The sequence below is a fragment of the Symphalangus syndactylus genome, chromosome 19 (genome assembly GCF_028878055.3).
Source record: "Symphalangus syndactylus isolate Jambi chromosome 19, NHGRI_mSymSyn1-v2.1_pri, whole genome shotgun sequence".
NCBI classification, from domain to species: domain Eukaryota; kingdom Metazoa; phylum Chordata; class Mammalia; order Primates; family Hylobatidae; genus Symphalangus; species Symphalangus syndactylus.
In genome coordinates, this window is record NC_072434.2 from 71,492,050 (window position 1) to 71,518,159 (window position 26,110).

The following is a 26,110-nucleotide window of genomic DNA, read 5'->3' on the forward strand; positions in this document are numbered from 1 at the left end:
GAGTAACAAAGGTCTGCTAGAGAGGGGTCGAGGCCTTCTGTTTAATGTGAGAGGGCCAGGGGTGGGGGCTTGAAGAGCCATAGGTGTCTCAGCATCCTTTGAGGAGTTGGTTGTACCCTGTGAGAGAGAGAGAGTGTGTGTGTGTGTGTGTGTTTGTGTGTGTGTGTGTGGGTGTGTGTAGAAGGGAGGCAGGAAGGTAGGTGTTTCCGGGTCATATGGAAAAGCCCAGTCCCTTATCTCTCCCTACCTCTGCATCATCCACTGGAGTTTTCCATTTTCCAGAGGTGTGTTTCCTGAGAGAGAGAGAGGCTGTAGCGCTCCTCTCTGCCTTTGTGAAGACAGCAGGGTTGGTCTGCCTCTCACCTCTCACTATTTCGTAGAATCTCTAGAAGGATCAGTGTCTGCGTTGTTTTGAGCATTACTCTTTCTAGACCCCGTTACATCCCAGCTTTCAGAACAGCCCTGTGTGTGCTCTCCTTGCTGACCTTCTGCACTGCAGGGATGCATGGCCCTTTCCTAATCTCTGGGAACTAGGCCTCCTCCAGGTCAGTCGCCTCACTTACACATGAGGAAATGAGAAAACGCAGTCCCCAAGAGGAGAAGCGGTGTGCCTGAGGTCACCCGCGCTTGGTGGCCTTGCTGTTGTTCCTCCCCGTCGGCCCTCATCACAATATATGCGGTGTCGTCTAGGAACTGGAGGACTTGGTGGCAAGTCCCTGCTGTCCGCGGGGCTGGATGGGGGGTCCTGGGGACAGTCCACATGAAAAGAAATGTTAAAGTTCGAGCTCAGAGCCTGGGCCCCAGCCCAGTGTTTGTTCTGTGCTTGGCACATTTTTTGTTTGGCACTGATACTGGCTCAGAGGAGGGTAAAAGTAAGAGTTGATTGCCTGGTAAGCTGAAGGTGGTTACTGTTTGACAGGTGCTTGAGCAAACATCTCTAATCTTCCTGAGATTGAAAAAATGCTTGTGGCTCTTGCTCCCTAAGGTGTTTACAGCCAGCATGTGGTCAAGGGTTGGATACTGTGCCACCGCCAGGCCTGTTGTAGCTCCTGTTTACACCTGGTGCTCACGGTTCATGGACCAGGGCTGATTGGCCTGCTGAGGAACAGCTGCCTGCTGGCTTCAGCCCCTCCTCTTTTCCCTCAGTCTTAGGGACAGGGGTGAAGCAGAGGAAGCAGTAGCGGTGACTGCGTTCCCTGCTCCCTCCCTGGGTCTGTGTGCCCACCATGAGTGGGATTATGAAGCTGGCTTGGAAACTCATCTGGCTTTTGCTCCTGTAAGAATCACTTTTTGAACAGGGGGGTGCTGCTGCCATTTCTGTGGCTGTGCATGTTGGGAGGTTCAGGTTCCCCTGGTGCTCAGCCTCCTTGGTGGTCTCTTCAGTCCTGGGCTTTCGTTGAGGGAGCTCAGGAAGCCACGGAGCCTGGGGGCCTGGGCCCTGCCTCACTGACTCATAATGGTAATATACTCATGCTGTGTATGAGGACAGTGCCAGACCCCGTGGGGGATACAGAACTGGGAAAGAGAGGGCCCCTCCCTCCGGGGCTTACCTTGCAGTAAGGGAAATGGGACAGGCACACACAGAGTCATACAGGGCATGGCGAGGTGACCTTCTTAGGCCATTAAGAGATGAGGGAGTTTAGAGGAAAGGAGATGACTTGCCTATGGTGGGGTTTACCAGTCCAGCAGGGTGGCTAAGATTCCAGCAGGGTGGCCAAGATTCCAGCAGGGTGGCCAAGATTCCAGCAGGGTGGCCAAGATTCCAGCAGGGGAAATGATATTCCATGGGGAGGAGGGAGCAGGATGTGGAAGTTGGAAAACCTGTGTGGGTGTTGGGCGGGGCCAGGGGTCCATTCTGGCTGAAGCATTGGGGCACGGAGGCAGCTGGCGAGAGGTATTGCTGCCGAGGTGTCTGGGGCTCCGCAGTGAAGGGCCTTGCTGGCCAGGCCAGACCAGGGAGAGTGGAGATCAGCAAGGAGATGGCCACCTCTCCTGGGCCTGTGGTCCCCTCGCTCCCTGCTGAGCCTCTTCTCATTTCTCATTGCGTGTGTGATTGTTATCTGCCTAGGGTTGCCCCTTGTCTGGGTTAACTGGGTGATTTTAAAAGCTATCGAGGTTTTGCATACACATGTAGTGCCTGAGGGTTGCACGTGACCTCAGGGCAGAACATGTTTATTTAACCTCCATACCAGTGATGTGTGCATGTCCACACCTGGACTGTGTGTGGCATTTGGAAGTGATGCTAATAAAGGTTGGTGCTGGTGTTGAGTGTGGCAAGACTGAGGGCCACATGCCCGATGGCTCCTCCTAGCTCTTGCACACCCAGAGGCAGTCTTCAGTGTGGGGCATCTGCCTCTTTCCACTATTTATGTTTAAGATCAAACTGGCTCTGGAACCAAGCTTTGTCTCTAGTGGGTGGGATCACTGGTGCTGAGAATTGTGATACCCTCAGTCCTGGCAGCTGACAAACTTTCCAGAGCAGGGAGTTTGGCCAGATGGCCTTTGAGAGCCCAGCTGGCCCCAGGATTTTTATGACTCAATTTTCTGTAACCAGGAAGACACATTTCAGGATGTAAACCTTGCTTAGGTCTCATATTGAGTGACTATTGATTTAACAAAAAAGGAGTTATTGATTTGGGGCAGTGTTCTTCTCTGCTGTCTCTCAGCTTCCTAGTCAATAAGAAGTAAGGACTGGAGCCTGAGTCAGACAGGTGTGGAAGGGTCCAGCATCCCACAGCTTTGGCCCTTAGGAGATTGCTCAGCCTTGATGAGCTTTAATTATCCCATCAGTGAGTGGGAATAATACCTCACCAGGTCTTTGTAAGAATTAGAGGTAATATAAAGTGACAGGCAGACAGAGGGGAATAATAAATGGTAGCTGTTCTTGTTATTATTCCTATTTCATTGAGATATTAAACCTGAAGTAAAAGTGTTTTGAAAGATTAAGAATATAAAACCCAGGCCAGGCACGGTGACTAACACCTATAATCCCAGCACTTTGGGAGGCCGAGGCGGGCAGATCACTTGAGGTCAGGGGTTCGAGACCAGCCTGAGCAACATGGTGAAACCCTGTCTCTACTAAAAATACAAACAAATTAGCCAGGTGTGGTGGTACCCACCTGTAGTCCCAGCTACTCAGGAGAATCACCTGTGCCTAGGGAGGTTGAGGCTGCAGTGAGCTGTGATCATGCCACTGAACTCCAACCTGGGCAACAGAGTAAGACCCTGTCTCAAAAAAATATATATATATCTATCTGCCTGGCATGTAGTATGGGCCCAATATAGAGAAAGTCGATAGGACTCCGTCATTAAGAACAGGAATGTGCTGAGCTCTCTGTGGGGTAGTCTACCACCTAGCTTGGTGCCTGGCACTTGGTTGGCATTCAGTAGTATTTGTGGAGTGACCAAAGTTAATTTGGAAGAATGGTCTGGAAATTATTCTAGAATACAGCCCCTCTCCCCAACCCAGGGATCTGCTTTAATTTCCTGTGGCTGTTGTGATAAATTACCACAAACTTTGTGGCTCAAAGCATCATAAATGTATGATCTTAGAGTTCTGGAGGTTAGAAGTCTGAAATTGGTCTCACTAGGCTAGAATCAAGGTATTAGCTGGGCTGGTTCATTTCTGGAGGCTCAAGGGCAGGATCCGACCCCTTGCCTTTTCCAGCCTAGAGGCTGCCTGCATTCCTTGGCTTGTGGCCCCTTCCTCACAATGGCATCACTCCAGCCTCACTTCTATCTCCCATCACCTCATTCTGACTCTGCCCTGCCTGCCTCCCTATTATATGGGGCCTTGTGTTTACATTGGGCCCACCTGGATAATCCCCCATCTCAGGATCCCTGACTTCATCACATCTGCAAAGTCCCATTTGCAGGTAACATTCACAGGTTCTGGGGATTGTGGTATGGGTATCTTTGGGACACCATTATTCAGCCTACCACAGCCACCCACAGTATTTTGGCCAGATTTAAAGACAACCCTGTAAGTGTCTGAAAGAAACGTTGAAAGAAACCCTTCAACCTCAACTTTAGGATCCTTAATTACCTTCCTGGGTGGCAGTGGTTCATGAGTTCAGTCAACACTTGTAATTTGTGTGGGTGGATCAATCTGTGTGTGTGGGTGGAGTGGGAAGAGTAAGAGTTGTCTGAGACAAGAGCCTCTCACAAGGAGCTTATAGTTTGAAGAGAAGAGAGGTCCATGTGCAAGAAGAAGAGTAACTTACAACATAGGAATCTGACCAGCGAGTTAGATCAGCTGTCAGGAGGAAGTAAATATGGAAGAGCTGAGAATCAAGGGCCTGAATAGGAATACGTTCTTGAATTTGTATGGTGCTTTAACACATTTCAAAGTATGTCCACCCACTCCTCCATTTATATTGGACAATATAATAACTTATACCATCATTTCCAGGAGAAGAAACAGGTCGGAGATGGTTCAAGAACGTGCCTGGAGCAGCCCAGCTGGTCAGGGCAGAGCTGATTCCCAGCCCCAAGGCCCCAAGGCCCTCACCTTTGGCTAATGGGTGGGTTTTCAGATGTACAGAGATGAAGAGGTGAGTGGGCCTGCCTGAGAGAGTAGGACCTGCAGAGTGGAGTGTGCTCACATGGCTCGCACGTAGCTGGAGGCTGGAAAGGAGGCCGGGGGCCTGATTTCGAGGCCTGGGACTTCAGGCGCAGGAGTTTGGGTTTTATATATATATCTACATACATATCTACAGGTAGAGGAGCCATTTGAGCAGGCGTTGGCATGATGAACGTGGATTTTATTCTAGGAAGAGGAAGCTGGCAGGAGAGTGTTCCGTGGCTTGGAGCTGGGGAGCTTGTGGGAGTTAGAGGGGTTTTTCTTCCCAACTGCCTCTCCCTGAATGTACCTGGGCAAAAGCCTCCCATGCTGTTTTCTCCTTTAAGATGAAGTGGTAAGGAATACCAGTGGACGTTTGTGTCCCTGGTTTCCAAGCAGTCTGCTTGGATGCCTCATACCACAGCACTAAATAAACCACACTGGTCCTCCCCCAGCCCAGCCTTCCTCCCAACTCAGGTGTGAGACTGTGCCCGGCAGGAACAACTGCGGGTTGTCCAGACTGATCCCATTCACCCTAACCTCTGGTCTCACCGAGTCTGAACTTCATTCCAGAATGTCTGTGTGCTTGCAATACTACTACTACTAATAATGGCATTAGCTAATGGTTTTTAAGCACCTACTGTATGTCCTGAATGTTGTTACATGGATTTATCCAGTCCTTTCAAGAACAGATGAGGAAACTGAGGCACAAAGATAAGCTCACATGACTTGATTTAGGTCACACTAGCAAGTCAGTGGCAGAGTCATGATGTGAACCCAGGTCACCTAACCTCAGAGCATCTTAACCATGTCACCAGTATCACTTCCTGAGCCAAATATTTTAAATTTAAATGTTTTAAGCAGTAAACTTCAGTAGGTTTTTAGTCAGAAAACTAAATTGCCATCAGGACCCTGCGCTTGGCTGGTTGGCCTTTAAAAGCCTTGTGTGTCGTCAGCTATATCAACTCACAGAGTGGGAGAGGCTGCTCGGGACCCTCTGTTGCCTGCCTGTGGTTGGAGCTCTGAGCCCATGCAGGTTCGCTCACAGTGTTGGGTCCTTCCCTGGACTATCATCAGAGGCTGGAACTTTGCCTTCTGCTGCTTTTATATCACCCCCAACCCTGCCCAGCCCCCAACCCAGTGCTCACCACAGGGCAACTCACCCAGGGAAACCAAAGAATATCTTAATCTTCCAATGGATGGAGAATGGAGGTTTGTAGCCTGGGACATCAAAAACATACTGTTTTGCTCTTTTTCTTCTTTTACCTGTTAAACAGGTTGCCTAGCTCCTGAGCCATGATGGATCCAGGTCCCAGCTTTACTTCTTAAAAGCTGTATGACTTTGGGCAAATTACTTAACCACTGTGTGCCTTAGCACCCTCATCTGCAAAATGGGCATAATGTACCTTTTGAAAATGATTGAGTTAATACATCTCTGTGCTAAGTAGAACACTGAGCCCAGAGCCTGGCATATACTAAACCCAGCAAGAGCAGCTGTAGTTATCATTGGCATGGTGGGCTGGTTCTGCTGCTCACAAAATGAAAACATCTGTGGAACTGGTTTCATTCATGGGGGAGAATGTCAGTGCCTAGTTGCTTGCTTTTTTTTTTTTTTTTTTTTTTAAGAAAAATTTAGCAGTATGGGATTCGGTGCCTGCTTTCAACAAGCTCTTGTTTATGTTATTAGCACAAGAATGTATAATTTTTAAACAGTTCAAAGAAAAACCCCAATAGTCTGGAAGCAACTTTCAAGGGAACTTGAAGTCCTTAGCCTAGAAGGCAAGTTGAGCCCTGGAAACTCCCTTCCTTACAAGGCATGACCCACATCCAGAGGCTGTGGGTACAGACCTGTGTGAGGGCCATGGCGAGCTCAGACCTCTCTGCCAGGGCAGACAGGCCAGCATGTGTGGCTCACCAGGAGGCCACCAACGCCCTGCAGTCAGAAGGGACTCTGTGTGGGGCATGGGGTAGAGGCAGCAGCGTGCGTCCCTGTCTGCCTCTGTGTCTCCTCTGACCACCCCCTGACCCCACACCCACGTCAATGCTTGCCTTGCAAGGGGGTACTTGTAAAGGAGGCTGAGAAAGTGGAGGGATGAAGGAATGATTAGATGGTGGATGATTTTCTATCAGCCCAAGCCCAAGCCGTGGACCAACAATGTGGAGGGGGAATGCGAGTGTCTGCAGTTAGGCTGTGAGCCTCCTGAAACGGCAGGAGGAGGGAGGAGAGCTGTACAGGAAGTTGGCATTGGACACCCCCCCACCAGCCCTCCAGGCCTGCCCCTTCATGAGCAGCACTTAGGGGCCACCCTGGCCTGGATAATACAGTAACAGGTGGCTTGCCTTTCTCTGGTTTCACCTAGGGGCTGTGGGTGTTGGGCAGCTCTGTCTGGTGAGGTGAGCCCATTTCTCAGAGTCAGGAGCAGAGCTATAACGGGGGGTCCTTACCCCAACACGAGCTTTATTGGGGTGTTCTCATTCAACTCTGGTGACCTTCCAAATTTCCTGGGACAGCTGTGGTTTTTACTCTTGCCCTAGAATATGAGTCGACAAATAGTAAATATTTTGGGCTCTATGGGTCATAGATCTTTCTTGCAACTGCTGAACTCTGCTGTTGTAGCCAAAGAAGAAAAAAAAAAGCAGCTAGGGACAATACATATGTAAACGAATGAGCTATACGTGATCTATAAATGGGTGAGCAGGCTGTGTTTCAATAAAACTTTATTGACAAAAAAGCAGGCAATGGGACTGGATTTGGCTTGAGGACCATGGTTTGCTAACCCCTGCCCTAGAAGGACACTAATTATGTGTCTTAATTTTTGTTGCAAAAAATGTGGTCACTGCACTTACTACCCAGTTCTAAACTAGGATCCTGTTTTTTTGAGGGTCAGGGGTAAGCACCCTTTCATTATTTCTGTCTTTTAACCCAGAGGCCAACGTTAGGGACGGCAGGCAGACCCACTGCTTCTTCCAAGTGATTTTTTTTCCCACTGTCCCGAGAAGGGCAGTTGAGCCTCTCTCTCCAAAGTGGAGGTGCCACATTCCATCCGCCTGGTGGCCTGTTAGGAGCAGTTGTCTTCTGATGAAGGACAGTGGCTAAACAAGGAGAGGTGATGTTTATGCCATTCCAATCTGCTGCCTAACCCTTGCCCATTCTGCTCTGGACAAGCACTTAGGGGATGGGGAATACATTTGTGTGCTTGCTTACTTTTTAAAATTTTAACAAAAGATGTTTAAGATTATTTTTATTTTATTTATCTTTTATTTTATTTTTTTGAGACAGGGTCTTCTTGCTCTGTTACCCAGGCTGGAGTGCAGTCATGTCAACATAGCTCACTGCAGCCTCAAATCCCTGGGCTCAAGCGATCCTCCCATCTCAGCCTTCTGAGTAGCTGGAACTACAGGTGCACCACTACACCTGGCTAATTTTTTTGTTTGGAGAGATGGGGATGTCCCTGCGTTTCCCGGGTTGGTCTTAAACTCCTGGCTTCAAGCAATCTTCCCACCTTGGCCTTCCAAAGTGCTGGGATTACAGGCGTGTGCCTCTTCACCCAACCCGATATTATTTTTATAACATTTATTTTCTATTGTAAAAGTAGTTCATGTTCTTCGTAGAATATTTTAGAAAATATAGATACAGGTACAAAGGCTGTAGAAAGATTTGTCTTCCCACCACTCTGTGAAAAGCAGTGTTCCTGTTTTTGCTTCCTGTCACCTCCCTCCCTTTCTTCTCTCCTTTCCTGCTCCAAAAGGAAAGATGATAGTTTTGTGACCTGCTTTTTATTTCCCGGGAATATATTATACATTTTATTTGTCAATAAACACCTTTCACAGTGTTATTTTATTTTATTTTGTTTATTTTTTGAGATGGAGTCTGGCTCTGTCTCCCAGGCTGGAGTGCAGTGGCATGATCTTGGCTCACTACAACCTCCACCTCCCGGGTTCAAGCCATCCTCCTGCTTCAGCCTCCCGAGTAGCTGGGATTACAGGCGCATGCCACCACGCTTGGATAACTTTTGTATTTTTAGTAGAGATGGGGTTTCACCATGTTGGTTAGGCTGGTCTCGAACTCCTGACTTTGTGATCCACCCGCCTTGGCCTCCCAAAGTGCTGGGATTACAGGCATGAGCCACTGTGCCCGGCCCACAGTGTCATTTTCAATGACTGTGTGGCATGCCCTCCTATGAATATTCCACCGTTTAGCTAACTAATCTTAGGCAAGGTTGTGATGTTTACATTTGTGTAGTGAATGTTCACATCCGTTTTTAGGGAGATGTAATTTGACAGGTTTTGCCAGGCAGGGCCTGAGGAGAAGGGGAGAGGGGACTTCCTGGAAGATGTGCTCTTTGGGGTCAGCTCTGAGAGCCCAGCCCTGGGGTAGACTCTTGAGCTTCTGGGCTCCCACTGTGAAGGCCTCACTCAGCAGGCCTGCGCTGGGGCTCACTGACAGGGGAAGGACGGAGGCTTTTTTCCCTCTTTCTCATCTCCTGGGTTCTTCATGTGTTCAGTTGGCTTTGAAAACTGGTAGCAGGTGAGGATATTTCAGGACCTACTGACAGAGATCCTGCAGCTGGACCTTGCGAGATAGAAGCTGGGAGTTGCCCGAGATGTTTGAGTGATGCTCCCTGGTGTGTGATCGTAAAGACTGAGGTGAAGGTTACATCTAAAGAGACTCGTGGAGTTTGGTTCAGAAGTTTGAAGTCTTTGCCCCAACACATACATTCTTGTGAGTCCTTGGAGGAAACAGTCAATTGTTTTCTTTTTCTAAGAGTAAAAAAGGAAAAATTTCAAGGATGTAAAGGAATGTTTCAGTGCCCACACAGGCTAGAAATCGAGAATGTTCATGCCCAAAGTGAAAAGACAGTTCCTGGCTGGGAGGGGAGCAGAAGGCCACTGCCAGCCCCTCAGGGTGTCCTGAATATCATTAAACAGTCCTTGCCAAAGCATCCTTGAAGTGACAGTCTTGAGAGCCTTTGGAGGTCTGCTCTGTGGGTCACAGTCTCTAAGCTCATTCACTTTTGATTTCCTTTTTCCGTTTCTTGAAGAATAATGGAAAAAGAAGGGGCAGGTGGAAGACTTCCGCCTAAGGGCAAAGCCAGACTCTTGGGAAGAGGGTTGCAGGGGGAGACTCTTAGGAAAGGGTCTCCATGGAGGCATCCTGCCTGGCCATAGGCATGGGCTACCTCTGCTCCCCTTCCCTCTCTTCCTCCAGAACTGGGGTTCTCAAAGTAAGTTCCTGGGACCCACAGTGTCAGCAGCACCTGGGAACTTGTTAGAGATGCAGATTCCCGGGCCCCACCCAGACCTGCTGAGATGGAACCCTTAGGGGTGTGGCCCAGCACTCTGGACTAGTCTTAAGGTGATTGAGCCGTTCGCAGCAGCTTGAGGACCAGTGCCTCAGACCAGCCTCCTGAGAGGCCCTTGATTCTGTATGTGGAGTAAAAGTTGTCAGCAGGTGTGAGGCAGCCAGAGAATAGCAGGCTTTCTCAAACTTCAGAGGGACCAGCTGAGTTCATTTCCTTTGACAAATATTGATGACCTGTCTGCTCAGTCCTGAGCATGGTGCTCGGTGCTGGAGAGAGGAAGACAGATGTGGTCCTTGTCCTATGGCTAATGGTCCTTGTAGTCCTTGTCCTGTGGCTGACATCCGACTGGGGAGAGAGTTAGGCAGATTCAGGAAGTGGTCACTGCTGTGCTGGAGGGGATGGGCACAGGGTGCTGGGAGGCATGGTAGGGAAGCCTTCCCAGGAGAGGTGATGTTGGTGCCGAGATCCGGGAGGAGGAGAGGAGGTGTGCCTCCTGTGCACAGGCCTGCAGGAGGAAGCCTCTCTGGTTCCAGGAATGGGTTGGCCTGGCTGGAACCTAAAGGCAGTGGAGGGAAGGGCAGAGCCATGGTGAACGGTTGCTGCATCACCCACTGGGAATATCAGATGCTCGAGGGCAGGGGAGGAGGCTTGAAAGAAGTGTGTGGTGGCCGCATTCCTCAGGGTGGGAGCCCTGGGAGGATGAGGTGTGGGTGGTAAGGTCAGTTTGGGACGTACTTCCTATAGGAGGTACCTATAGGTGGTTGGGGTGCTAGGCTTGCAGCAGACAGCTGCCTTGGGGAAGGCTTCTCAGCATGGACTCTCCCTGACTCCCACTCTCCCTGACTCCCACCCTCCCTGGCTCCCACTCTCCCTGGCTCCCACTCTCCCTGACTCCCACTCTCCCTGGCTCCCACTCTCCCTGGCTCCCACTCTCCCTGGCTCCCACCCTCCCTGACTCCCACTCTCCCTGACTCCCACTCACCCTGGCTCCCACTCTCCCTGGCTCCCACTCTCCCTGGCTCCCACCCTCCCTGACTCCCACTCTCCCTGACTCCCACTCTCCCTGGCTCTCACTCTTCCTGACTCTCACTCTCCCTGGCTCCCACTCTCCCTGACTCCCACTCTCCCTGGCTCCCACTCTCCCTGGCTCCCACTCTCCCTGGCTCCCACCCTCCCTGGCTCCCACTCTCCCTGGCTCCCACTCTCCCTGGCTCCCACTCTCCCTGGCTCCCACTCTCCCTGGCTCTCACTCTCCCTGGTTGTCACTCTCCCTGGCTCCCACTCTCCCTGGCTCCCACTCTCCCTGGCTCCCACCCTCCCTGGCTCCCACTCTCCCTGGCTCCCACTCTCCCTGGCTCCCACTCTCCCTGGCTCCCACTCTCCCTGGCTCTCACTCTCCCTGGTTGTCACTCTCCCTGGCTCCCACTCTTCCTGACTCCCACCCTCCCTGACTCCCACTCTCCCTGGCTCTCACTCTCCCTGGCTCTCACTCTCCCTGACTCTCACTCTCCCTGGCTCCCACTCTCCCTGGCTCCCACCCTCCCTGACTCCCACCCTCCCTGGCTCCCACTCTCCCTGGCTCCCACTCTCCCTGGCTCCCACCCTCCCTGGCTCCCACTCTTCCTGACTCCCACCCTCCCTGACTCCCACTCTCCCTGGCTCTCACTCTCCCTGGCTCTCACTCTCCCTGACTCTCACTCTCCCTGGCTCCCACTCTCCCTGGCTCCCACCCTCCCTGACTCCCACCCTCCCTGGCTCCCACTCTCCCTGGCTCCCACTCTCCCTGGCTCCCACCCTCCCTGGCTCCCACTCTCCCTGGCTCCCACTCTCCCTGACTCCCACCCTCCCTGGCTCCCACCCTCCCTGGCTCCCACCCTCCCTGACTCCCACCCTCCCTGACTCCCACCCTCCCTGGCTCCCACTCTCCCTGGCTCCCACCCTCCCTGACTCCCACTCTCCCTGGCTCCCACTCTCCCTGGCTCTCACCCTCCCTGGTTGTCACTCTCCCTGACTCCCACCCTCCCTGGCTCCCACTCTCCCTGGCTCCCACTCTCCCTGGCTCCCACTCTCCCTGGTTCACACTCTCCCTGGCTCCCACTCTTCCTGACTCTCACTCTCCCTGGCTCCCACTCTCCCTGGTTCACACTCTCCCTGGCTCCCACTCTCCCTGGTTCACACTCTCCCTGGCTCCCACTCTCCCTGGCTCTCACTCTTCCTGACTCTCAGTCTCCCTGGCTCCCACTCTCCGTGGTTCACACTCTCCCTGACTCCCACTCTCCCTGGCTCCCACTCTTCCTGACTCTCACTCTCCCTGGCTCCCACTCTCCGTGGTTCACACTCTCCCTGGCTCCCCGCCCTTTCTGGTTCACACACTCCCTGGTTCACACTCTCCTGGTTCACACTCTCCCTGGCTCCTGTTCTTCCTGGCTTCTGCTCTCCCTGGCTCCTGCTCTCCCTGGCTCCCGCCCTCCCTGGCTCCTGCTCTCCCTGGTTCACACTCTCCCTAAACTCTCCTGGTTCACACTCTCCCTGATTCACAATCTTCCTTCCCCCACCCCGCCCCGGTTCACACTTTGCCCAGAAGAATGGCTTTTTGTGCCACTTGCTTCTAGCTTCTTATACCAGTCATGTCTAGGCTTTGGTGGCAGATATGACTGCAAGAGACTAGAGGACGGTGGGTCCTTGGCTTTTAGAGAGAACAGACACCATGCTTTGCTGGGGAGGAGCTGGTTTACAATACTGTGCTCTGTATTTATGGAGGAGATTGAACAGTGGCTTGGTAATGCAGATGACATCCCTGGCCTGCTGTCATAGAGGAGATGAGTGACAGACAGTGAGTTCTGGCTGTGAAGGGGGGGCTTGGAGTGTATAAGGGATCCTCAGAGTAAAATTCTTTCCTCCCAGTGGGTCCTGAGTAGACAGTGTGTGATACTCTCATCTGCTGTCTGTCAGGATTGACTGTTGAATTCATTTTTAAAAAGGACACAACTCATTTTCCTATTGATATATCTTCTTGTATCTGGCCGGTTAGACAGCCCGTGGGGGTGTCTTTTGGTTTTGGAGACCAGATTTGAAGGTCTCCATGACCCAGATAATTTCCAGCTCGTGTGCAGGTCAGGATCCCTGAGTCGGAGCCTTGTCTCCAGCATGAGTGAGACGGTGTCCCTGAAAGGTCAGAGTGAAAGTCTGGCCAGAAAACGCCCTCCTGTGGCGGGAACACAGCCTCGTGCAGCTTTCTCAACCCATGTCTGTGGGGTTGGGAAGCTGCATTTATCATGGTTCCTTTTCTCTCTGGACACTTCAATAAAGACATTTATTTACTTCAGTCGTGATCCCACTCCATCATGCTCAACTAGTCACCGAACCAGCATCAACTCCATTAATAGTCCTAATAATAAAGCCCCGCAGCTGTCAATATTTGATCCTCCTGTTTCAGGATACTCCTCGGTAGCCATCGCCGTAGGATAGCCAAAAATAACCATCATGCCACCCAAATAAATCAAAAAGACTATCAACCCCACAAAAGCCCCTTAGAGCAGGTTAGCACCTTAGGACCAGAAAAGGGGTCTGATGAGGCACCCAGAGCCCTTCCATACTGAGCTACTGAGGAGGGGTGGAAGAGGTCGAGCCACATGCTGGGCAGCGGCAGCTGGTGGGTGTGGGCCTGGAGCCCCATGTCCCGGCTCCAGGTCGTCTCTTCCACTCTGCCTCCGATCCTGGTGTCTCAGCATCAGTTGGCCCCTAGCTGTCTCCCTGGTGTCTGTGCCCATTATAAAGGTACGGGCATGCCATGCTGCCATGAGCCCTGGGCCAGGGCAGGTTCATCCAGGGCCTGCAGGAACTAGCCCAGAGCCCTGGGAGAGGTCAGTGAACTTGTGTTGAAGGAACCTCCGGATGACTTTATTTTGGTTTCATGCCTGGCTAGTGGACACTCCCAGACACGAGCACCTGTCTCCCACCCCCACTGCTTTATCATTTGTGGTCACTCTTTTGGCTGTCTCCTCCTCAGAGGAGAGCAGGCAGGCACACGGAGGCCTTCAGGAGGCCGCTGTACCAAGGAGGCACAGATTCCAAACACTCCATTTCAGTTACTCACAGGTGAGACCCCAAAAACATGCTCATGGAGCAGCAGAAAGAAGTAGGGTGGGTGGGAGACTGGTGTTCCTAGAGAGGGCCTGGTACTTGTAGATGAAGTCACGGTGCTGATAGGATTTTTAACCTGTGTATTACATGTGTTTGAGGCTTTTATTTCTTTAAAATCATGATGAAAATACCTCCTGGTGTAGCTGTGTGCCTGGTTCTTGGTACACCCCTGGAAGGGATTTGCAGCGAAATTGTGGGATCATTGAATTATGAGGCACTTCGGGATTGTGGTGCATTAGAAGTAGGGTTTTAAGACCTAATTTTTGAAAACAGAAGGTGAGAAAAGTTCTGGACAGATGTTTCCTTCTGGTAGTTATTCCCCTTCCCTCCTTTCTACTTCTATGAGAGCAGAGACTCCCTTGCAGAAAAATACCTGGTATTAAGCTGGCATGGTGGTGCAGGCCTGTAATTCCAGCTGCTTGAGAGCCTGAGGTGGGAGGATCACTTGGGCCTTGGAATTTGAGGCTATAGGGTGCCATGATTATGCCTGTGAACAGCCATGGCACTCCAGCCCGGGCAACATAGTGAGACCCCTCTCTTAAAAAAAAAAAAGTACCTGATGTTGATGAGGTGTGAAGGGTTCACTTTGTATGGTAAGGGGAAGTATGGGTGTGGCCCCTGAACAGTAGGTCAGCGATATTTGTCAAAGGGGGGTGGGTACAGGCTGTGGTTTTGAAATGAGTCTACATGTTATTCTGCTCACAAATGACAGACTGTGTTTATTAGCAGCATCCGTTTATTAGCAGTCTGTGTTTATTGATTTGAGAAGAACAGCTTTTGCCTCCCAGTATGCAGGGCCATATATCCGTGGGGTATTTCCCCTTATCGGGCCCTCCTTCCAGCAGAGTGGGCGCTCACCATCTCTGCTTCCTGGCTCTGGCGCCACTGTCTAGGGTGGGGCTTGGCACCAGTTGGGAGTTCACTGGGTATGTAGGATGCAACTGTTTAGGCAGGAAGAGAGGCACAACTAAGTACTGTTCAGTGTCTACTTTTTTAGATGGCTTATTTATTTGCCACTTTGAAAGTAGGACATGTGAACTAAGAAAGCTACCCACAGTGCTCCTTGATGCTTCCTTTTTGATTCTGCATCATGTGGTGGTGCTTGGTGGTGGTGATGGCACTTGGTGGTGTTGGTGCTTGGTGGTGGTGGTACTTGGTGGTGGTGGTGCGTGGTGGTGGTGGTGGTGGTACTTGGTGGTAGTGGTGGTACTTGGTGGTGGTGGTGGTGGTACTTGGTGGTGGTGGTGATACTTGGTGGTGGTACTTGGTGGTGGTGGTGATACTTGGTGGTGGTGATGGTGGTACTTGGTGGTGGTGGTACTTGGTGGTGGTGGTGGTAGTACTTGGTGGTGGTGGTGGTAGTACTTGGTGGTGGTACTTGGTGGTGGTGGTGGTGGTGCTTGGTGGTGGTGGCGGTGGTGCTTGGTGGTGGTGGTGGCGGTGGTGGTGATGGTGTTGGTGGTGGTGGTGGCGGTGGTGGTGGTGGTGGTGGCGGTGGTGGTGATGGCGGCGGTGGTGGTGGTGGTGGTGGTGGTGGTGGTGGTGGTGCTTGGTGTTGGTGGTTGTTGTTCATTTCTTTTGAATGGTGGTTAGGATCTTCCAAACTGATTGCACTGTGGGTCTGGATGTCTGGACTGCAGTTTGAAAACATCGGTTTGGTGAATAGTTGAAGCTGAGGGTGGGCCGACCCTGAGGGGTCAGGGAGGGGCTCTGGTTGTCCCTTGGTCTGTGGATATCTGTCGCAGGCCTCACTGGGCAGAGCAATGGTGGCTGGGCAGGGACAGGCAGCCTCAGCCCTTGAGGGTTCGGGTTGGAGCGCCAATGCCGTGAGTGGTCCCCTGGACCTTGCAGGGAAGTTCTTTGGGAGTTGGATGCTCCTGTCCCAACAGGCAGTTTTGGTCCAGAGGGAAGAACTGTAGACTAGGAGTCTGTGCGCCTGACCCAAGTCCTGGTTCTGCTGCGAATCATGAATCACGCCACCTGTCTGTGCCTCAGATTTTCCGTAGGGTGCTTGTGAGGCCCAGGTGAGGAAATGTGTGGGAAGCAGCAAGCACACCGCACCACTGACTCAACGGCTTTCTGCTCCATTCCCCTGGAGTGTGCAGAGTCACGTGGAGTCTCCCTTGAGCCCTGGGCCCTTTCTTATCTCTTAGCGGAAGGGGAGATCAGTGGAAAAACCAGCCCTCTGGACGTTCTGCTCAGAGTTTGGTGTGGAGTTGGTAGTGTGGGTTTGGCCTGCAGAGGCCTGGGGCCTCCCCTGACTTGGCCTCCTCTCTTCCAGCCCCGAAGGATGGCTGCCATATTGGGAGACACCATCATGGTGGCCAAAGGCCTTGTCAAGCTGACCCAGGCGGCCATAGAAACCCATCTGCAGCACTTGGGCATCGGAGGGGAGCTGATCATGGCGGCCAGGGCCCTGCAGTCCACGGCTGTGGAGCAGATGGGCATGTTCTTGGGGAAGGTGCAGGTAAGGGGGCCTGGCAGTGGGGGGGGTGCTGGCAGGAAGAGGGCAGGACCTGGAGCTCTGGGGGAGACCAAGGGCTGTGACCATGGCAACTGGTCTGTGGTGGCCAGGGCCTGAGGGCCCACTAGCTAATGTATCCCACGGTCCTTCCAGGGTGGGACAGGGCACCTGTGTGAGGTGGTGGCAACTATAACAGAATTCCATAGACTGGTGGCTTAAACAATGCATGCTTATTTCTCAAAGTTCTAAAGGATTGAAAGTCCAATATTAAGGTGCCAGAAGATTCAGTGTCTGGTGAGGGCCTGTTTCCTAATCCATAGATGGCCATCTTCTCACTGTGTCCTGATGGGGCAGGAGGAGGGCAAGGCTGCTCTCTAGGGCCTCTGTTATGAGGGCACCAATCCCATTGAGGAGGGCTTCATTCTCATGACTTAATTACTTCCCAAAGGCCCCACCTCCCAATACTATCACACTAGGGCTAGGTTTCAGTGTATGCACTTTGGAGACACACAGTGCAGTTTTTTACTGGGGCCCATGTGTCCATCAGCCTGGCTCAGCCTTCAAAGGCCCTTCCCACTGAGCCTGCTGAGCCTCCGCCAAGGCCTGGCCTCATTTTTCTCCTTTAGTTTGCTGAGAGTCTCTAGGCTCCTGATTGGGGGCTCTCTTTTCCTGGGTGGCAGCTGGCACAGCCCTTCCAAGAGCAGCTTCATCTCCAGCCTCTCTCTCATCCCTGTGCCATCTGGGGGAGGAGATGACCTTTTGTGCCGAGGTCCAGGAAGCCTTGACGTCTTACCTCCAAGGGGTGGTTTTCAGTGAAATCGTGTGCTGGAGAGGTGACTATAAACAGGGCTGGCTACAGCAGAGCACTGCCCACCATGGCGTCACCTTGCACAGTTGCCAGCAGCTTCCCTGACAGTCAAGGAGTCAGGGTGGGGGGTGTTTGTGTGCCTGTTGTGCGCGTGCACCTGTGTGTGGGTGCTTAGGCCTGTGTGCATTGGAGGTTGTGTCGCAGCCTCTCTCCTTCCACGTCTGTTCTGTGGATGGCTGATTTCTGGACAAAGGTCACCGCCCTCCTGCAGGCTGTGAGGCTGTCGCAGCCCCCAGGCGTCTCAATCTCAGGTTTAGGACCCGCAGGCCCTTCCCTGCCACTCTGGGAGGATCCCATGGTGATACAGTGGCTCTGTCACCGAGCATGCCTGCCTTTAATGTTCAGAAGTCCTCACACCTGTGCTCTCCTCCGAGCCTCACCACTGTCCTGGGTTGGGGGCCAGCCTGGACCATCACACCCATTTCTCAGATGAGGAAACTGAGACAAAGCAGTTTGCTGCAGGACTCATAACGAGTGACAGGACCAGAATTCTTGTCCCCTCCCAGCCTGGACTCCATGCTCTTGCCCTCCCCTTGGCTGGTTTGGTGCCTGAGTGCGGGGCCTTGGCCTCACTCTTGGGTGTTTTGCCTGTGGGACACTCAGAAAGTGAGGTTGCCCAGCTCACTTGGGCCCACCCAGGAGTGAGACAGCCTGGGCAGGCCTTAGCCGTAATGGTGAGCAGGGCCTCCTACTCAGGCATTCTCCAACCCTCTGCTCCCAAAGCGTGTCTGGAAGGGGCAGGGCCTCCCCATCAGTCACTCGGAGGTAGGGGTGAGTGATGAGCCACACCACCCAGGAGGTACGGGAGCAGGGTAGGCACCGGAGCAGGGTGGCCGCCCGCAGTGCGCTGCCATTCACTCCCTCAGTGCTTCGCTTTTCCGTGTCTTCCTTCTTGCTGAGGGGAGGAAGGTCGTGGACTCCAGGAGCCTGTCTCCCTCCAGCCCCTCAAGGTTGCTCCCACATTAATTCAGCAGATACTTACTGAGTCCGGGTTCTCTCGGGGCCCTGGGGACCCCCCACTGGCCTTGGGCTTCCACAGCGACACCGACAGGTGTTAGTAGCACAGGGTCAGGGGACCATCATGGGAGTGATGGGGCAGAAGGAGGGCCCTGCCCAGGCTCCCTCACTGGCAAGGCTTCCCTGGGGGCTCTGTGAATTTAAATATGACTTCTGTGGTTTTTTATTTTTTATTTTTTTGAGACAGAGTCTTGCTCCATTGCCCAGGCTGGAGTGCAGCAGTACAATCTCAGCACACTGCAACCTCCGCCTCCCAGGTTCAAGCGATTCTCCTGCCTCAGCCTCCTGCGTAGCTGGGATTACAGGTGCCTGCCACCACGCCTGGCTAATTTTTGTATTTTTAGTAGAGATGGGGTTTCGTCATGTTGGCCAGGCTGGTCTCAAACTCCTGACCTCAGGTGATCCACCCGCTTCATCCTCCCAAAGTGCTGGGATTACAGGTGTGAGCCACCGCACTGGCGTAAATACAACTTGTTTCTACTCTGAGAATATTGTCGCAGCCAGCGGGGCCAGCCTGGGTGTTGGATCCCGGCTCTGTCATTTGCTGCCTGGTGACCTTCACCAGCACATTAGCTGTCTTTGCCTCAATTTCCTGCTTTTTGAAGTGAGTGTAACAGCCTGTCTCTCTCCTCCCTCCCATCCTGTGACATCTTAGACAGCAGAACGAGAGGCTTGGGTATCCTGCTGTCTGCATACCCTGCGCATTTCATTTGTTTCAGTTGAAGCTGGGAATCCAGGCCACTGGTCTCCCTCTAGAAGCTGGCGCTGTTCTAATTATAGGCTCCTGGGTGCTGTTTCCTGGCCCTGTCTGTGGCCTCCAGTAACTGACTGTGAGGAGCCCTATTTTCAGATGAGGAAGTAGCAGAGAAGGGTCAGGAGCTTACTCAAGGTCACTCCTGGTTCAGAAGCAGAAAGGACCTGGGCCCAAAGCTCAGGCCTTGGTGACCGTCACAAAGAAAACACGGTGTATCCTCTCCCCTGCCCCTCCATTTCCCTGTACCCTGAGCTCTTAGGGACGGCCAGGCCTGGTCCTGGTTGTGACCACCTCTCCAGTGAGAATCTCTTACATGCACACCCCGGCTGGTGGGTGGCATCCATGTCTCCAGTAAGCTGTGGGCTTAGATGGGCCCATCGGTGTGCTTCCCTCACCCCTTGCTGGTCTTAGGCTGTGTGTTCACCTCTCAGAGCTTTCCCTGTCTTTTGCGCCCTGGTTTACCATCTCCAAAGCCCTGGAGGCCTCCTTGGCCCTGTTTTATAGGTGAGCAACCCGCTGCGGGTGTAGTGTGCACTTGGCCTGGCCCTGGTTGGGCACACAGTAGGTGCTCAGTGTCCCACCTAGGACCACACAGCAGAGCCCCAACAGAAGCAGGGCTGGAGCCCAGGTCCCGGCTCCCAGGCTGGGAAGGGTGCCGGGCCTCAGGTGCAGCACTGTGCCACCTCTGGAGGTGGGAAGGGGCGGGATGCTGGTGTTGTGCTGTCCTGGGCAGCAGGGGACAGGCAGGGAGGAGCTCCTGGCTCGCTCTTGCTCTCCTAATGCTGGCCTTTGCTCCCTGCAGGGTCAGGATAAACGTGAAGAATATTTTGCTGAGAACTTCGACGGCCCAGAAGGGGAGTTCCACTTCTCAGTCCCGCAGGCAGCCGGAGCCTCCACAGACTTCTCTGCAGCCTCCGCCTCCGACCAGTCAGCGCCTCCGCCCCTGGGTCATGCCCACAGCGAGGGCCCAGCTCCCGCCTACATGGCCAGTGGACCCTTTAGAGAAGCCGGGTTCCCTGGCCAGGCCTCCTCCCCTCTGGGCAGGGCCAACGGGAGGCTCTTTGCAAACCCCAGAGACTCATTCTCTGCCACAGGCTTTCAGCGAAGGTTCTTCCACCAGGACCAATCCCCTGTTGGGGGCCTCACAGCCGAGGACATTGAGAAGGCCCGGCAGGCTAAGGCTCGCCCCGAGAACAAGCAGCACAAACAGACGGTGCGTCCGGGAGGCCCCTGGAGGGCCGAGGGAGCTCCCGCCCACAGCAGTGATGGCCTTGGTCCCTGCTCTAGGGACTTTTCCTGGGTACTGTGGTCTGGGGTTTTTAGGAGCGTAGTGGCCCCCTCTTGGTGGAGGGTGCTGTCAGGCGGAGCTGCTGCCTGTGGGGTGGAGAGGAGATGTGGGGGCAACAGGAGCCTCTGAAGGTTGGTCCTGTCCCCTTGGCTGATTCCACAGGTCTCTTTCTCGTCTCCCTCCAGCTCAGCGAGCATGCCCGGGAGCGGAAGGTGCCTGTGACAAGGATTGGCCGGCTGGCCAACTTCGGAGGTAAGGTGGCTGTGTGCTCCTGGGCTGCCTTAGGCGGCCCAGCAGTATCCCAGGGAGTGCGTCGGGGGAGCAGGTGGTGGTGGCCGCCCCTGCATGAGCTGTTGTGAGGGCTGGAGTTTTTCATGGGAGGATGATTCAGTTACTGGATTCCGGCTCTGCCTGGCTCTCCCCTGCGGGCTGGTACAGGGCCGATGCCGTGCCAAGAGCTGAGCTTGGACTGCCCGGCAGGCCTTGCCTGGAGACGGTGTCTGCAGCATCTCTGTTTCACCCCTGCCTCAGGCTCACTACCAGTCGGCTGCTTTGGAGGCCTCCAGAAGGAGGCTGGGCAGTGAGGTAAAGCTCTTCCCTGGGGCTGTTCAGGAACTCAGCAGGGCTTTCTTTCCCTTGGGACCAGACATTTAGGGAGCCCATTTGCTGGGTCCCCACAGGCCTGCGGCTGATGAGTGGAGTGACAAGATGCCATGGCCTCCAGCTGCTGCTGTTTAAAGCCATTTCTCTGTACTTTTCTTTGGGGGGTTGAGTTGTCATTGTGCCCAGTACACGTGCGCTCTTTTTATACAAGTTGAAGGGTGATTTTATAGTGAAGGTTTATAGCAGTTGTGTCTGCTTTGATGGCATCATGTTTGTCACGGTGCTGCTAATTTGCTGGCCCAGATGTTCCTGTTAAAGTGCCATCTCCTTTGCTGTGGTACACTCTAAGTTAGTTACTGGGATTGCATTTCTTTAACACTCAGCTGTCCTCAGTAGGTTCTCCAGGTGATATAATTAATGCAAGCCACAGTGTTGGTGGCTTGATTTGGACCCTGACCTTGGGTGAGTGGTTAGTTGCAGGGCTGTAGGCAGCAGAGGTCTGAGTGGTCCATGATGGTGCTGGTCTGGGGGGGTCATGGAGACGCACTCTCATGGGTCTGCCTGTCTCTTTGCTGGTTTATGTTTCTCCTCCCATACACCATCCATCATACATGCTGTTCTCCGCTCCTGCCTATTCTCTTTTGGAAACCCCATCCTACTTGTTCAAGACTGGTTCTGGGCAGAGGCTCACGTACTGTGCTCCCCAAGAGCCTGGTATTCTGGGAGCTGGGTAATGTGTGTGGGTTCTGACACTGAATGATGGCTGGCCCCCCTCGCCAAGGTGCCGAGCAGACTTGGTTAACTAGATAGAGTTTTCTCAACGGTAAGGTTTTCTTTCATAATTGTTACCTTAATATTTGGCATCCACTGTTACTTAGCCATTCAGGAATTTAGTTATGAAGTGTCATCTATGTGATGGCCAAGAGTATTTGCTTATTTCCTTTTCCTGGGGTAACGTTTCAAGCAGTCCCTCATAGAATATCACACCTTCCTGAGTTCTGCTGTCAGAATGAGTTTGAGAATCACTGCCCTGGTGGCCTCTAATAGTCCTTATCCCTTGGAAGACTTGGCATGTTACCTGCTTTGCACATTGGCTTGTCGTTGGGTAACGTATTATTTCTTATTAAAATATTGAATGGAGGCTGTCTTCTCTCCCCATGATTTTGAGGGCAGGAGCTACCCTGTTTTCACATCGGTAGCTTTTCTCTGTCCCCTCCCTCTTCCCTTCACTCTAGACTCTTGGTGAGCCTGTCCCTGGAAGGCTGAGTTTGACATGTTTCAGGACTGGTGCAGTCCTCGCTTGGGAGTCTTTGTGGGGTAGGGAGAAGCAGTAGAGCTAATGCAGGCTGTTTGGGAAAAGTGGTCAGAATGAAAGTCTTAATGGTGAATTAGAATCTGGTGGAGCACCATAAAGTCCTGGCGAAGCAGGCAGAAGTCAGACCCTTTTGGGTGACGGGTTAAGGAAGACAGAGACTGATGTGGAAGGGGTTATATACAGGAAGATGTGTAGGAAAAAAAAGGTAGAGGGCTCTCCTCAGAGGGTGGGGGATTATGGACAGCCAGAGGGAGCCTGGGTTAGCGGAGTTGAAGCCCTGGTCTTGGGTGCTTTGTAGCATCAGAAGCCTCTGGAGCCTTTGCTGACACCTGCCTGATGCACGGAGTCATCTGTGGATGTCTGTGTGCTGGAGGATTGCCCCACAGCTATGATTCAGAGACGCTCATGTTGTTGCCCAAGCAATTGACAGGTGATGTTTCAGGCTTGGAGATGGCAGGATGGGAGCAAAGAGAAGCCAAGTCAGGAAAGAACGTGCCGTTCTGGCCCTAGTGGGGAATTCCGGGCCTTCTAGCTCACCCAGTTGAACCTTTCAGACTGTAGGTTATGACCCTTTAGTAACTGTGAAATTAATTTAATGCGTCAGGATCAGCATATAAAAAACAAGTTAACTGTAATCTCAGCACTTTGGGAGGCCGAGGTGGGAGAATCACCTGAGGTCAGGAGTTTGAGACCAGCCTGGCCAACATGGTGAAACCCCGTTCCTACTAAAAAAATACAAAAATTAGCTAGGTGTGGTGGCGTGTGCCTGTAATCCCAGCTACTCGGGAGGCTGAGGCACAAGAATTGCCTGAGCCCAGGAGGGAAAGGTTGCAGTGAGCTGAGATTGCACCACTGCACTCCAGTGGGGGCGACAGAGTGAGACTCTGTCTCAAAAAACAAAACAGACAAAAACAAGTTAAACAGAATGAAACAGAAAAGATTAGAATTAGTATCGTACATCCTTAGAATGAACTATACACATGGCAAGATACTTTAGTTTGAGAGAGATATACATACTATTTTAAGTATGTTCTTCACTGCAGTGTGAAATGTACAGCTTACTGTTGGGTCATCATGCAGTTTGCAGTTGCACTGTTGTACTTTGTTCTCCTAGAAAATACCTCTAGCCTTTCTTCCCTTCATGGAGGAAAGGTGTTTTTCAGGTGCAGACTGACAGACTTTAGGAAGTTTTTACACGGGGTTATGAAGGAAAGGGATTGCTCTAGGTCTCAGGGAGGTAGGGCTGCTGCAGGGACCCAGACGGGTTTTCAGCGAGGTTAGCAGCAGGTATTCAGCTATATAGAAGTGGAAGTCAAGGGCTTTCCAATTCCAGGGGCTCATTTTGATGCTGAAATGGGGGCGGGGCATGAGTCCTAAGTCCAGTTTGGCTATGGGACATTATGACTGTGATGCTATGGGCAGGATGATCTGTGGATATTAGATTTTATTAAAGAGTGGTGTGAAAGAAAGGGTCATATATTGGATATGGGGTCAGAACTGAACTTTAGGTCATCATAATAACTGGCCTTTAATTACAACTGTGCTTCTAGTGTGACCTTGGGCCCTACCGTGGTTTTCTCTTTTGTGAAATAAGGGTCTTGTCATTGATTCCAAATGGGAATATTTTGGTAAATGTTCCATGTTTACCTGAAAATAATTCATGTTGAGTGTGGTGATCTGTCTATCTAGTCTGGTTTATTATTCATATTGATCAGATTTTTAAGTGATTTTGGTTTCCTTATTCAATAAGCTATCGAGAGAGGCATTAAAAAGTCTGCCAAGATTGTGGATTTACCTATTTTTAGTCTATTGACTTGTGCTTTATATGGTTTAAAGCTATGTTATTTGTTGCCTACAGATTTAGAATTCTTTTTTTTTTGTTTGAGACAGAGTCTTGCTCTGTTGCCCAGGTTGGAGTGCAGTGGCACAATCTTGGCTCACTGCAACTTCCACCTCCCAGGTTCAAGTGATTTTCCTGCCTCAGCCTCCTGAGTAGCTGAGACTACAGGCGCATGATGGTCTCGATCTCCTGACCTCGTGACCCACGCGCCTCAGCCTCCCAAAGTGCTGGGATTACAGGCGTGAGCCACCGCGCCTGGCCAGATTTAGAATTCTTATATCCTCCTAGGGATTGACTCTTTGTTCTTATGCCTCTTTTAATCTCTGTGAAAGTCTTCACTGTCTGATATTACTATAGCTACATTCCAGCTTTGTTTTGGGTAATGTTTGCATGTTATCTTTTTTTTTCTCCCCTCTACTTTTAACTTTTAAAATGTCCTTATGTTTAATGCATATCTATGAGCAGCATATATAGATGGTTTTTTGTGTGTTTTAAGTGCAGACTGATAATCTTATAATGAGAACATTTAGGCCATTTACATTTAAGTGCAATTGCAGATGTATTGAAGTTTATATCTACTATCTTAGTTTTTGTTTGTTTACTATTTGACCTGTCTGTTATGTCCCCCTTTTTCTCTCCTGTCTTGCCTTCTTTTAAATTAATCAAAGACTTAAAATTATAGTCATGCCTCTCTTTTTTTTTGGAGACAGAGTCTCGCTCTGTCACCCAGGCTGGAGTGCAGTGGCGTGATCTCGGCTCACAGCAACCTCAGGCAATTCTCATGCCTCAGCCTCTCAAATAGCTGGAATTACAGGTGTGTGCCGCCATGCCCGGCTAATTTTTGTAGTTTTATCAGAGACAGGGTTTTGCCATGTTGGCCAGGCTGATCTTGAACTCCTGGCCTCAAGTGATCCACCTGCCTCAGCCTTCCAAAGTGCTGCAATTAAAGGCATGAGCCACCGCACCTGGCCCTCATGTGTGTCTTAGCAAGGATTCAGCCTGAGAAATGTGTTGTTAGACAGTTTCATCATTGTGTGAACATCATAGAGTGTACTTACACAAACCTAGATGGTATAGCCTACTACAACAGGCTGTATGGCATAGCCTGTTGCTCCTAGGCTACAAACCTGTGCAACATGTTACTGTACTGAATACAGTAGATAACTGTAATACAATGGTATTTGTGTACCTAAACATAGAACAGGTATAGTAAAAATATGATATAATCTGTCACTGTCATATATGCAGTCCGTTGGCTGAAATGTTATATGATACATGACCATGCATGTGTTCTCTTTGTTAGCTCTTATGTTTTACATTCCTTTACTGTTCTTTTGGTGATCACTCTTGAGATTACAGCATGCATCTTGACTTATTACAATATAAAAATAAGTGATTGATTATTTTTACTACTTCTCCAATAATGCTAATACCTTAGAACACTTTTTAGATATTATTAAGATATATTAAACACCACAAGATATTATTTCTTTGTACAGCCCATATGAATTTAGATTTACCCACATATTTGCCCTTTTTTGTGTTTCTTTCTTCCTGCATTTCTATAATTTTATTTGGTATAATTTTCTTTTTCTCTGAGAAACTCTCTTCTCTCTTACAATGTACTCTGTTAATCATGAATTCTTTTAGTTTTTATTTATTTTTTATTGATTTATTTTTTGAGATGAAGTTCTGCTCTTGTTGCCCAGGCTGGAGTGCAGTGGTGCCATCTTGGCTCACTGCAACCTCTGCCTCCCGGGTTCATGCAATTCTCCTGCCTCAGCCTCCCGAGTAGCTGGGATTACAGGTGCATGCCACCACACCCAGCTAATTTTTGTATTTTTAGCAGAGATGGGCTTTTGCCATGTTGGCCAGGCTGATCTCGAACTCCTGACCTCAGGTGATCCACCCACCTCACCTCCCAGAGTGCTGGGAGGTGAGGGAGGGTGGATCA

General features: G+C 51.4%; 1 protein-coding gene across 6 annotated transcripts in view; it reads left to right on the plus strand.

Annotated features, from left to right (window-relative positions):
* COQ8A (coenzyme Q8A) overlaps nucleotides 1-26,110 on the plus strand; it is a 46,365-nt gene that overhangs the window by 5,144 nt on the left and 15,111 nt on the right. For 3 of the 6 annotated variants that reach the window (XM_063613381.1, XM_063613380.1, XM_063613382.1), the window contains 4 exons: nucleotides 4,412-4,553; nucleotides 16,289-16,474; nucleotides 19,913-20,323; nucleotides 20,584-20,650. In XM_063613381.1, the coding sequence (XP_063469451.1) occupies nucleotides 4,536-4,553; nucleotides 16,289-16,474; nucleotides 19,913-20,323; nucleotides 20,584-20,650 (682 nt within the window). In that variant the 5' untranslated portion in view covers nucleotides 4,412-4,535. The remainder of the gene's footprint in view (nucleotides 1-4,411; nucleotides 4,554-16,288; nucleotides 16,475-19,912; nucleotides 20,324-20,583; nucleotides 20,651-26,110) is intronic. The other 3 variants (XM_055235040.2, XM_055235038.2, XM_055235039.2) reach the window with 1 other exon arrangement.